Source organism: Chiloscyllium punctatum, chromosome 41, assembly GCF_047496795.1.
Source record: "Chiloscyllium punctatum isolate Juve2018m chromosome 41, sChiPun1.3, whole genome shotgun sequence".
Taxonomy (NCBI): domain Eukaryota; kingdom Metazoa; phylum Chordata; class Chondrichthyes; order Orectolobiformes; family Hemiscylliidae; genus Chiloscyllium; species Chiloscyllium punctatum.
Window position 1 is genome coordinate 40,070,006 of NC_092779.1, and position 12,579 is coordinate 40,082,584.

Genomic DNA, 12,579 nt, shown 5'->3' on the forward strand with positions numbered 1-12,579 from the left:
AACTGTTGTAAATCTTTTCTGAACCCTTTCAAGTTTCACACCTTTCTTATAACTGGGACACCAGAATTGAACACAGCATGTAAACACTTTGAAGTATTTGCAAGTGTTTATTTGCAACCACACCCTTTTTAAATCTATTTACTCAAACCATATTAACCAAGCCATCCCCCATCCCTATACAATTAGTTTTAAACTTCATAGCTGTTTTCGGAGTATGGAATCTTCAAAAGTAACAGGGAATTGAATTGCGTTGCGATTATTTCCTACTGTATCTTTTACTAAATTACTAATCAAGCCTGCTTTAATGCACATTATATCAAAAATTCTTTAAATTGATTATACTATATTACTCCAGGAGATGGTCCTAAAAGTGTTCAAAGTACCTTCCAGACTCCTTTGGCCAATTTGGTTAGCCCAGTCAAAATCTCCCACAACTATGAAATTGGATCAGGATTAACCATTTGCTCAGAACATTTAGCAGGGTAGGATATGCGCACAAGTCCACAAAAGCAGTTGCAAAAAAATTCTAAAATGTCAAGTTATGAAGTGTAAACTGCAGTATTTTGGAGAAACAGACTGAGCGTTGAACTAAGATTTAATAGATAACCAGACAGGCAAAATGAGATAACTTTCACTCAAATTGCAGAAGGAAAACAGACTACATTTACATGGTCTTTGCACATCTTCATTCCATCCTGCGCTGTTCAACAGCAATCCCAAAGACAGAAAAATATCAGCTATTTTAAATAATGCAAGACTTCACAGGGGTCAAATATAGCCATGATGTGGAGGTGCTGGTGTTGGATGGAGTTGAACAAAGTCACATGACACCAGGTTATAGTCCAACAGGTTTGTTTGAAATCACAAGCTTTGGAGTGATGACATCTGATGAATGAGCAGCGCTCAAAGTTATGAATTTCAAATAAACTTGTTGGACTTTCGCTGCAATATAGTAGTTGAAGAGGCAATAGAAATGCAGGCTAGTTCTCACATGACCTTCTGTATGCACGTAAACAAGTTGCAGCTTCAATTCAGTATCTTAGACTGGGAACAACTCTACACCCAACCAAATTAGTTGTGAGGAAAGAAAATACAAATCGTTAACCATTTGAGGAGTGCCCACTAGAACCTGAAATGTGATGATATCAGAGGATAACCACTCAAGCTATTTAATAACTTATTGCATTTTTTTATTTTCAGTTACCATGCAAGTCATGGAGGGGGCAGTTCAAACATAAAAGCCACCTGATTAGCCCCTAGTATCAGAGGATCGAGTTAGAGCAAACAACAATTTGTCCAGGTACTACTTGAATGCTGCTACATAGTGTCTGCCATTCACAATCTTAGAAATTTCTATCAACCTCCCACGTTCCAGTGAAAACAAACCCAGTCTATTTAACCTTCCTTCATATCTAAACTCCCCCCGTACCAGGCAACATCCTGGCAAACCATTTCTGTATCCTCTCCAAAACATCCACATCCTTCTGGTAGTGTGACGACTAGATCTGTACACAATTTGCAAGTGTGGTCTAATTAAAAATGCTCTAAAGCTGCAGCAGAATTTGCCTATCCTTACACTCAATGCCACTTCTAAAGGCAAGCATGCCATAGGCCTTTTTTACTACTTTATCTACCTGCACTGCCATCTTCAGTGTTCTGTGGACCTGTATACCCAGACCCCTCTGCACATCAATACTCCTAAGGGTTCTTGCCATTCGGAAGGTCAACTGATACTTGAGGGAAAGTGGAGGGAAAAAACTCAATCAAGTTAGTGAAGCATGACTTCTCTGCACAAAACATTCCATTTACAATAAAAGTCCATTTGCTTCTAAAAGGTGTATAGATCTTGTCAGAGAATCTTTTCCAATAATTTCCCTACCACCAAAGTGAGGGGCACAAGCTTATTTTCTGGATTATGCCTGCTAACCTTCTTAAACAATGGGAGCACATTAGCTGGACCTCACCTGTGACCAAAGAGGATACAATGTTGTCTGTCAATTCTCCAGCAATTTGTTTTCTTTCCTTCCACAATATTTTAGGATATCTCCCATTAGGACCCAGGGACTAATCTATCTTAATTTTTATTAAGATGCACAACAACACCTCCTCTTTAATATCAACTTGGCTTAGAAATTAGACACTCCCTTCCATGTAATCATCCTCCACCACTTCCTTCTCATTGGTGATCAGCAGCAGAAAGTATTCATTTCGGACTTCACCTACCTCTTCTGGTTCCATACACCGATTACCTCCTTTGTCCATAAGTTGGCCAGCCCTTCCCTGGTTACCCTCTTGCTTTTTATAGGAGCATAAAAAGCTTTGGGATTCTCTTTAAATCCTTTTGCTAGTGATTTTTCATGACCCTTTTTAGCCCTTTTAGTTCCTTGTTTAAGTTAAGTTATTTCCTAGTTTTCTTATATACTTTATATACTTAGTCAGTTCCCATCCCCCTAGACCTTACATATGCTTCCTTTTCCTTTGTGACCAAAGTCATAACATCCCCAGTCATCCAAGGTTCACACAACTTGCCATACCTATCCTTCATTCTCGCAGGAACATGCCACCCCTGAACTCTTGTTTACTGTTTGAAATATTCCAACATGTCCAATGTGGATTTACACTCAAAACAGCCACCTCCAAAATCAAAATTCTCCAGTTCCTGCCTAATAGTACACCTATTCCAGTTTAACACCTTCACCCAAGGACTGCTGCTATCTCTATCCAAGAATACCTTATGTATTATGGTCACTACAGCCAAAATGTTCTCCTACTGACATATCACTCACTTGGTCAGGCTAATTTCATAAAACCAGATCCACTATAACCCCTTAACTGGTTGGATCATTTACATACCATTACAAGAAACTCTCCTGAATGGTCCTAGAACTCTGCCCCAGAAATACTGAGGAATCCGGATCTCTGACTTCAAACAGCCAAAATGCAGAGCTTGCAAAATGATACAAGGATGTAGGTGATGTAGGAAAGATAATACCAAATGTAATTCAAGGTACAGCAGTACATTGCATTCAAGATGCAGAATTCCATCTGCAAATTTAAAATTAATCTGTTCTATCCATTATGTTGGTGATTTAGGGGTTGTTAATTTAACTATTTGTCTTTTAATATAGAAAATGTCTGAACATCTCTGAAGTTTGGCATACTGAAATACCTTTTTTTAAAAAAGGTGAATGAATTAAAGTGTGGCAAATGTCAACCTCTATGCATGTAAAAGTTGGTTAACAGTGAAGGACTATTAAGTTCTATTTATCTATCCATCTGAAGGCAATACACAGTTCCTAAAGCCCAATTTCAAAACTTACAAGTAGTTGAATAACTATGTCTTCTACTTCTTCTGGACTCCAAGGCGATTAAATTTTTCAGTTTACTGTTTACCTGAAAAACATGCACAAAATAATCTTTATATACAGTTAAATGTCAACAATTGAAAATATCAATGGCTGTTAACTGATTTTTTAATATTTGTGATTTTGGAGAAGATTTGTAGCTCAGGTTGTAAGTTTGTTCACTGAGCAGGTAGATTTGTTCTCAGATGTTTTGTCAACATGCTAAGTAACATTATCAACGAGCCTCCGATGAAGCACTGGGGTTGTGTCCTACTTTCTATGTATGTGTCTTGATTTGTTGCGATGGGTGAAATCATTTCCGGTTCTTTTTCTAAGAGGTTAATAAATGGAGTCCAAATTGATATGTTTGAAAATAGAATTCCCGGCCACCAGGATAACAAGCACCAACTAGCCACCAAAAGACAAGACTATCATTCATTAATACCCTTACACACAGCTGAAAAAGGGACACCAGTTTGACTGGGACAACACACAGGAATTCCTGACATCCAAACCAGAACTTCATTAACAAACACTGATTTGGACCCAATTTGCCAACCTCTCAGAACGAACCCAAATTGATATCACCCACCACAGCAGACCAAGCCAGGTAAATAGCGAGCAGGACCAAATACCAGTGTTTCATCAGAGGCTCACTGATGACATTATCTAGCATGGTGACAAAATGTCAGAACAAAGCTGCCAGCTCAGCGAGCAAACTTTCAACCTGATTTTTAATATATTTAATAGATCTCAACTGGTTCGAATTGGGTGCAACTGGAAAAAATAGATAAAGCTTGTATACAATTGGCATCCCTGCTTGGGTTTAAGTAGCTTATTGGAACATTGCCAGAGCTAGTTGATCTACAAAACAGACAAATAGCCGCCCATTCGGTTGATCTAATAATCCCCAACTCCACATTCCTGCCTTTTCCACATAATTGTTGATTGCCTTACGGACTAAAACCCAGTTTCAACTGTAAAGATCAGGCCCAGACTGAACAACTGCCTGAAGTTAAAAAAGATATTCTATAGATTCACTACCTTCAGAAGAATGTCTTCTCATTTGCTTTATATAAATGGCTTCGCATCCAAATTTTGCCCTTGGGTCCTAAACTCTCACGGAAAATCAACCTCAAGACATGCTTGGAGCACTGCATCCTGACAACATTTAAGCAATAGTATTTAAAATGTGCTCTCCAGAACATGCTGCACTCCTCGTCAAGCTGGTCCAGCAAAATCAAAACACTGGCATCTCCCAAAAATATGGAAAATTGCCCAGCTATGTCTTGTACACAAAATGTACAATGAATCCAAACTGACCAAATAATGTCAAAGGCTTTCATTAAGCTTAAGGCTGCATTTGACAGTGTGGCATAAAGAAACCCTAGCAAGATGAATCAATAGGAAAAAAAATTAGGAGAACTCCCTACTGATGGGAATCATTCCTGGCAAAAAGGAAGGTAATTGTGATTTTTGGACGTCAGACATCTCTTTTCGTCAGGGTAGTATCCCAGACCCAACTACCTTTAGCTGCTTCAGTGACCTCCCCTCTATTAAAGGTTAGCAGTGGGATGTTCAATGGTGATTGTGCAATAAGCAGCACCATTCATAACCTCTCCGATACATACGCAATCCATATCAAAAAGCAGTAACCTAGACAATACCCATTTTGAGCTGACAATTAATACTGACATTGTATAAACACCAGGCAATGAACATATCCAACAATCAGAAACTAACCATTGCTCTTCATGTTCAAAGGCATTGTCATTGCTGAATCCTCCACAAAGATCATTTTGGAGGGTTACCATTGACAATTCAGAAACTGAATTGGGCTAGCCACACAGTACTGTGCTGGTAAGGGCTTGGTTAGAACATTTGGCAGGATAGTTTGTGTGTGAGGCTGTGATGCTAATAGTGTGGGATCCCATACACGCTGAGACAACGACAGAGGTGCAGCCTTCTCAGCTTCAGCTTATTGCCTGAAGGGTGCTGTCCCATAAGTTAAACTCACCATTGATTGTGTCTCCCTCTCTCACCCAAGCAGGCCTATGACCCTCTGCTACCATGATGGCACTGCTTTTATTTTGCAAAGTAATGTGGCTGTAAGAACAGGTCAGAGGTTAGGAATCTTGCAGTGAGTAACACCCCCTGATTCTCCAAACGCTGCCCACTTTCTACAAGGCACAAGTTAGGAATGTGATGGAATACTCCTGACTTGCCTGGATGAACATAGCTCCAACAAAATAAGTCTGAAGCCATCTGGCATAAAGCCATTTGATTGGTTGAGTGAGTGGAAATGGTGCCATTCTGTAGCAAAAGTGTACACCATCTAAAAATTGTACAGCGGAAATTCACCAAGGCTCCTGATAAAGCATCCCTTAACTCATGACGATGGGACACATGGGAACATCTCCATCTGTAAAATCACCTGCAAGTCACTCAAGACCCTGACTTGGAAATCTATCACCAGTCCTTCAGCTTCACTAGGTCAAAATCCTGGAACTCACTCATAACAGCATTAGGGGTCTATCTGCAGCATATGGACTGGAGTGGTTCAAGGCCACTACCTTCAAGGGCAACAAGAGATGGATAATAAATGCTGAACCAGCCAGCAATGCCCACATCCCAGGACTGAAAAATAGAAGTCCTTGCTTCAATTGCTTTGTAACCATGTCTGTATAATGACATACCATTTCACCCATTAGGTTTTGTTTGCCATTATTTCATTTGTTTAGAGTACTCCATTTAAGAGCAAAGCCATTAACTTTGCCCATTTACTTCTTGACCCAGATGACATTGTGAAGACATCAAACAGAAGCTTTGCATCCAAGATTAGGGACACAATATCATCTATCAAAGCTGAATGATTTCAAAAATATCTTCTCTCAAATTCCCGCCTCGGGCGACTGACTGTGTGCAGTTTGCACGTTCTCCCCGTGTCTGCGTGGGTTTCCTCCGGGTGCTCCGGTTTCCTCCCACAGTCCAAAGATGTGCAGGCCAGGTGAATTGGCCATGCTAAATTGCCCATATAGTGTTAGGTAAGGAGTAAATGTAGATGTAGGGGTATGGGTGGGTTACGCTTCGGCGGGGCGGTGTGGACTTGTTGGGCCGAAGGGCCTGTTTCCACACTAAGTAATCTAATCTAATCTAATCTACCTGACAAGTGCACGAGCGCTTGAGTGCAACAACAGTGGTTGCAAAGGAAGGACAATAATTGAAGATCTGAAGTTATGCATCTGCCCAGTCTAAGGAGGGGTTGAAAGCAATAAACCAAAAAAGGTTCAGAAGGAAAAGTACTTTAACGTTATATTGGACACCTAATTAAAGGCAGTAAATTGGAATTATGCAAATGACTTCTAGACCTGACATATATATTTGTCATTTTTTCTGAGCATGCGATTCATCACTCGCACCATTCTGCAATGTTTCATATGCCCGCGCACACAGCACCAAACAGCTGCTTGCCCTTGAAAATGGCCCATCAAGCCACTGAAGGATAGTTAAGAATCAGCCACAACACTGGTGGCCTAGAATCACACGGACACTAAAACAGGCCAAAGATGACACATTCCCTTCCCTGAAAAGAACATTTGTATTAAAATCCATCTGGCTTTCCCATGCTAGTTTCATGACAGCCATAGCATTGTTTCATTCTAGGTTTTATTTATTGAATTTAAATTCTCTCAGCTGCCAGAATAGATTTGAACCCATGTTTCTTCGACATTAAAGTGGTCTCTAGATCAGTCCATAGTGTTACGACTACAGAGGGGTGAGATGGTGGCATTATACATTGCAAAGGATAGCAAGGCAACTATTGTTAATTTAATTTTCAACACATTTGATAAGCCATGATCAATTATGACAGCAGGTGCAACATTAAAATTCCCACTATCACAATGACTCGCTATGGAGACTAAACTATTGAACCTTAACAGGGGTAGTTAATTGAAGTCCAGCCTCTAGAGGTGAAACATGGATAATGCTCTTGATTTTACTTAAAGTGGCAATAGCCAGAAGGCAAGCCAACCAACCTTACAGATAACTGCCAAAGTTAATACATTACATTTTCAGAAAATTAAAATCAATCATTCCATTAAACTTGTACACAAAATACATAACAGGAAAAAAAGGCATATTTTTGTTTTTCCTTTCAATCTGCATTTTTGACAATGTAACCCCAGAACGCTTCAGATTTGCAATATTTAACTCCATTGGGCTTCAAGCGCACTACAATTGGTTTACTGAGTTTCATCCCTACTTCTACTGGCTAATAGTAACTCCTCTTAACCCTGAGAAACCTTGCAACTACCAAAATAATTACACCCATATAATTATAATTAGTACTCAAGTATTTTTCAAGATCAAACAAAAACTTAATCACAAAAAACTTTATGCAGTGTCAAATGTTAGCTCATGTCAGTGAAATTTATAGAGAGTCAGAAATAGGCCCTTTAGCCCATCAGGTCTAGCCAAACAAACATCAAGGAGTGTAGGTTTGCTCGCTGAGCTGTAGGTTTGATATCCAGATGTTTCGTTACCTGGCGAGGTAACATCATCAGTGGCAACCTCCAAGTGAAGCAAAGCTGTTGTCTCCTGCTTTTTATTTGTGTGTCTATCCTGGATAGGGTTCCTGGGGTTTTTGGTGTTGTCATTTCCTGTTCGTTTTCTGAGGGGTTGATAGATGGTATGCCAAAGACATGCCAGAGAATTCCTAGAGGCCTGGCACTCGAACCACATCATAAACAATTACACAGATCTAGATGCCATCTACCAACCCCTCAGAAAACAAACAGGAAATGACATCACCACAAACCCCAGGAACCCCATCCAGGACAAACATATAAATAGAAAGCAGGAGACAACAGCTTCGTTTCACTTGGAGGTTGCCACTGATGATGTTACCTCGCCAGGTAATGAAACGTCTGGATATCAAACCTACAGCTCAGCGAGCAAACCTACACCCTAAACCTCAACCTGAGCTACAAACCTTCACAAACTTAGCAAACAAATATCAAACTAGACTAACCCTATTTACTTGCACTTGGTTCATTGTACACCATATCCTGGCATTTCAATGCTCATCTCATTTAGATGAGGGGGAAAAGATTGAAAAGGGACCTAAAAGGCAACTTTTGCACACAAGATGGAATAAGCTGCTAGAGGAAATGGTGGAGGCTGGTACATTTGCAACATTTAAAAGGTATCTGGATGAGTATATGAATAGAAAGGGTTGAGAGAGATATGGGCCAAATGCAACTAGATTCATTTAGGTTTTCTGGTTGGCATGAAGGAGTTCGACCAAGGGGTCTGTTTCCATGCTGTACAGCTCTATGACTATCTAGCATTTTAAGTTCAATTCTGAAATCCAAGCAGTTAAGGGTTTGGACCAAAATTCAGTTCAGCATAAAATGGATTGAGAATATCACGTGGAGAGCAACTTAATTTTCAAAATTGCAATGCAATCTAATAAAACAAAGACTACATTTTCAGAACAGGAGTCATATGCGAACACACTCAAAACGAGTGGTAATTAATAATCCACAGGGTATGGAAAAACATAATGGTCAGCCTTAATTACAAATTAAATTATGGAATAATATAGAAACCACGATGTTAACAATACTCTTCCAGGATGCTCGAAAAGGTAACGCACACCTTTACTGATTTAGATGGTTGTATTCCCGTATCACTGTAGTATCTTTCCTCTTCAGGCTGTGTTGAGTCAAGCTTTCTCGCAAGTTCTCCATCACTGGCAGGATACGTTATTTCAGACTTATCCACAGTTGAACATTGGCTTCCAAAAACCGTAAGCTACATCGTAAATGGAAAATTTGCAGAAATTAAACAAAATCCTACAAGTCAAATCTCTAAACATAGCTAGAAAAGTTGCTAACCTCAAGACTCAAAAGTGCTACAAGTAGACAATCAGGGGAAGTGCAATCTTTTTGGGATACTTCGGGGGGGGGGGGGGGGGGGGGAAAGGGGAAGAAAGAGGGAGAGCAGCCCCAAGTCATGCTCCAATGACATAGGTCGGAAGAGAGATGGGGACTTGAGGCAGAAATTCAGGGAGCTAGGATACAAGCTTAGAGCTAAGACAAACAAACAGTTGTTTTCTCTGGTTTCCTGCCTGTGCCATGTGCTAGTGAGGTGAGGAATAGGGAGAGAAAGGAGTTGAACATGTGGCTACAGGGATGGTGCAGGAGGGAGGGTTTCAGGTTTTTGGATAATTGGAGCTCTTTCTGGGGCAGATGGGATCTCTACAAGCAGGATGGTCTTCATCTAAACCAGAGGGGTACCAAGATTCTGGGTGGGAAATTCGCTAAAGCTATTAAGGTGGATTTAAACAGGTACAGAAGAGGATGAGAGCAGGGAGTTCCCAAATCAAGTAAGTATTGACGCTGACAAACAAGAACCAGGTTTGAAGTGTGTAGTACTTGAAGTACTTCAACACGAGGAGCACCCAAAATAAAGTGGGTGAACTAGCAGCGTGGGTTGGTACCTGGGACTTCGATGTTGTGGCCATTACGAAGACATGGATAGAGCAGGGACAGGAATGGCTGTTGCAGGTTCTGGGATTCAGATGTTTCAGTAAGAACAGAGAAGATAGTAAAAGAGGGGGAGGTGTGGCATTGTTGATCAGGGACAATATTACAGTTGTAGAAAGGATGCCTGGGGACTTGTTAATTGAGGTAGTATGGACTGAGGTTAGAAACAGGAAAGGAGAAATCACCATGCTGGGAGTTTTCTATAGGCCTCCGAATAGTCCCAGAGATGTTGAGGAAAGGATAGCAAAGATGATTCTCGATGGGAGTGAGAGGGGCAGGGTAGTTGTCATGGGGGACTTCAACTATCCAAATATTGACTGGGATCACTACAGTAAGAGTACTGTAGATGGGTCAGTTTTTGTCCAGTGTGTGCAGGAGGGCTTCCTGACAGAGTATGTAGACAGGCCTACAAGGGGTGAAGCCACTTTACATTTAGTACTGGGTAATAAGCCTGGCTAGGTGTTAGATTTGGAAGTAGGTGAGCACTTTGGAGACAGCGATCACAATTCTGTCAGGTTTACTTTAGTCATGGAAAGGGATAGGTGTACTCCACCCACCAAGAGTTACAGCTGGGGGGGCGGAGGAGGAGGAGAAGGGAAATTACGATGCAATTAGGAAAGATTTAGGAAGTGTAGAATGGGGAAGGAAACTGCAGGGGATGAGCACATTAAAAATGTGGTGCTTATTCAAGGAAAAGCTCCTGTGTGTCCGAGATAAGTATGTACCTGTTAGGCAGGGAGGAAAATATAGAACGTGTGAGCCTTGGTTTACTAAGGAAGTGGAATCCCTGGTCAAGAAGGCAGTGGCTATGTTAGGACAAAATGTGAAGACTCAGTTAGGGTGCTTGAGGTTTACAAGGAAGTCAGGAAAGACCTAAAATGAGAGCTCGGAAGAGTCAGGAGGAGACATGAGAAATTGTTGGCGGATAGGATCTGGGTTAACCCTAAGGCTTTCCATAGGTATGTCAGGAACAAAAGAATGACGAGAGTTAAATTAGGGCCAAAGACAATAGTGGGAAGCTGTGTGTGGAGTCAGAGGAGATAGGGGAAGCACAAATTAAATATTTTTTGACTGCGTTCACTATAGAAAATGAAAATGTTGGCGAGGAAGATACAGAGAGACTTGCATCTAGACTAGAAGAGATTGAGGTTCACAAGGAAGAGGTATTAGAAATACTGCAGAGTGTGAAAAAAGACAAGTCCCCTGGGCTGGATGGGATCTATCCTGGGATCCTCTGGGAAGCAAGGAAAGAGATTGCTGAGCCTTTGGCATTGATTTTCAAATTATCATTGTCTACAGGAATAGTGCCTGAGGACTGGAGGATAGCAAATGTGGTTCCCTTGTTCAAAAAGGGTAATAGAGACAACCCTGGTAAGTACAGACCAGTGAGTCTCACTTCAGTTGTTGGTAAAGTGTTGGAAAAGGTTATAAGAGATAGGACTTATAACCATCTAGAAAAGAATAATCTGATCAGGGACAGTCAGCACGGTTTTGTGAAGAGTAGGTCGTGCCTAACGAATCTTATTGACTTTTTTGACAAAGTGACCAAACAGGTAGATGAGAGTAAACCGGTTGATGTGGTGTATATAGACTTCAGCAAGGCGTTTGATAAGGTTCCCCACAGTAGGCTATTATACAAAATGTGGAGGAATGGTATTGTGGGAGACATAGCAGTTTGGATCAGTAATTGGCTTGCTGAAAGAAAAGAGGGTTGTAGTTGATGGAACATGTTCATCTTGGTGTCCAATTACTAGCAGCATACCGTAAGAGTGTTGGGTCCACTGCTGTTTGTCATTTTTATAAATGACCTGGATGAGGGCTTAGAAGGGTGGGTTAGTAAATTTGCAGGCGACACTAAGGTCGGTGGAGTTGTGGATAGTGACGAAGGATGCAGTAGGTTGCAGAGAGACAGATAGGATACAGATCTGGGCTTAGGGGTTTAATGTGGACAAGTGTGAGGTGATACACTTTGGACGGAGTAATCGGAATGCAAAGTAGTGGGCTAATGGCAAGATTCTTGGGAGTGCAGATGAGCAGAGAGATCTTGGTATCCATGTACACATATCCCTGAAAGTTGCCACCCAGATTGACAGGGTTGTTAAGAAGGCATACAGTGTTTTAGAACATAGAACATAGAAGAATACAGCGCAGTACAGGCCCTTCAGCCCTCGATGTTGCGCCGATCAAAGCCCACCTAACCTACACTAACCCACTATCCTCCATATACCTATCCAATGCCCGCTTAAATACCCATAAAGAGGGAGAGTCCACTACTGCTACTGGCAGGGCATTCCATGAACTTACGACTCGCTGAGTGAAGAACCTACCCCTAACATCAGTCCTATATCTACCCCCCCTTAATTTAAAGCTATGCCCCCTTGTAATAGCTGACTCCATACGTGGAAAAAGGTTCTCACTGTCAACCCTATCTAACCCCCTAATCATCTTGTACACCTCTATCAAATCACCCCTAAACCTTCTTTTCTCCAATGAAAACAACCCCAAGTGCCTCAGCCTTTCCTCATAGGATCTTCCTACCATACCAGACAACATCCTAGTAAACTTCCTCTGCACCCGTTCCAGTGCCTCCACATCCTTCCTATAGTATGGCGACCAAAACTGCACACAATATTCCAGATGCGGCCGCACCAGAGTCTTATACAACTGCAGCATGACCTCAGGAC

At 41.2% G+C, this 12,579-nt stretch overlaps 1 protein-coding gene across 1 annotated transcript in view; it reads right to left on the reverse strand.

Moving 5' to 3' along the window:
- LOC140465108 (synaptonemal complex protein 2-like) overlaps window positions 1-12,579 on the reverse strand; it is a 243,739-nt gene that overhangs the window by 157,336 nt on the left and 73,824 nt on the right. Inside the window, exons 13-14 of the mRNA XM_072560975.1 lie at window positions 9,006-9,161; window positions 3,321-3,393 (exon numbers count right to left, since the gene is read on the reverse strand). Coding sequence (XP_072417076.1) covers window positions 3,321-3,393; window positions 9,006-9,161 — 229 coding nt within the window. The remainder of the gene's footprint in view (window positions 1-3,320; window positions 3,394-9,005; window positions 9,162-12,579) is intronic.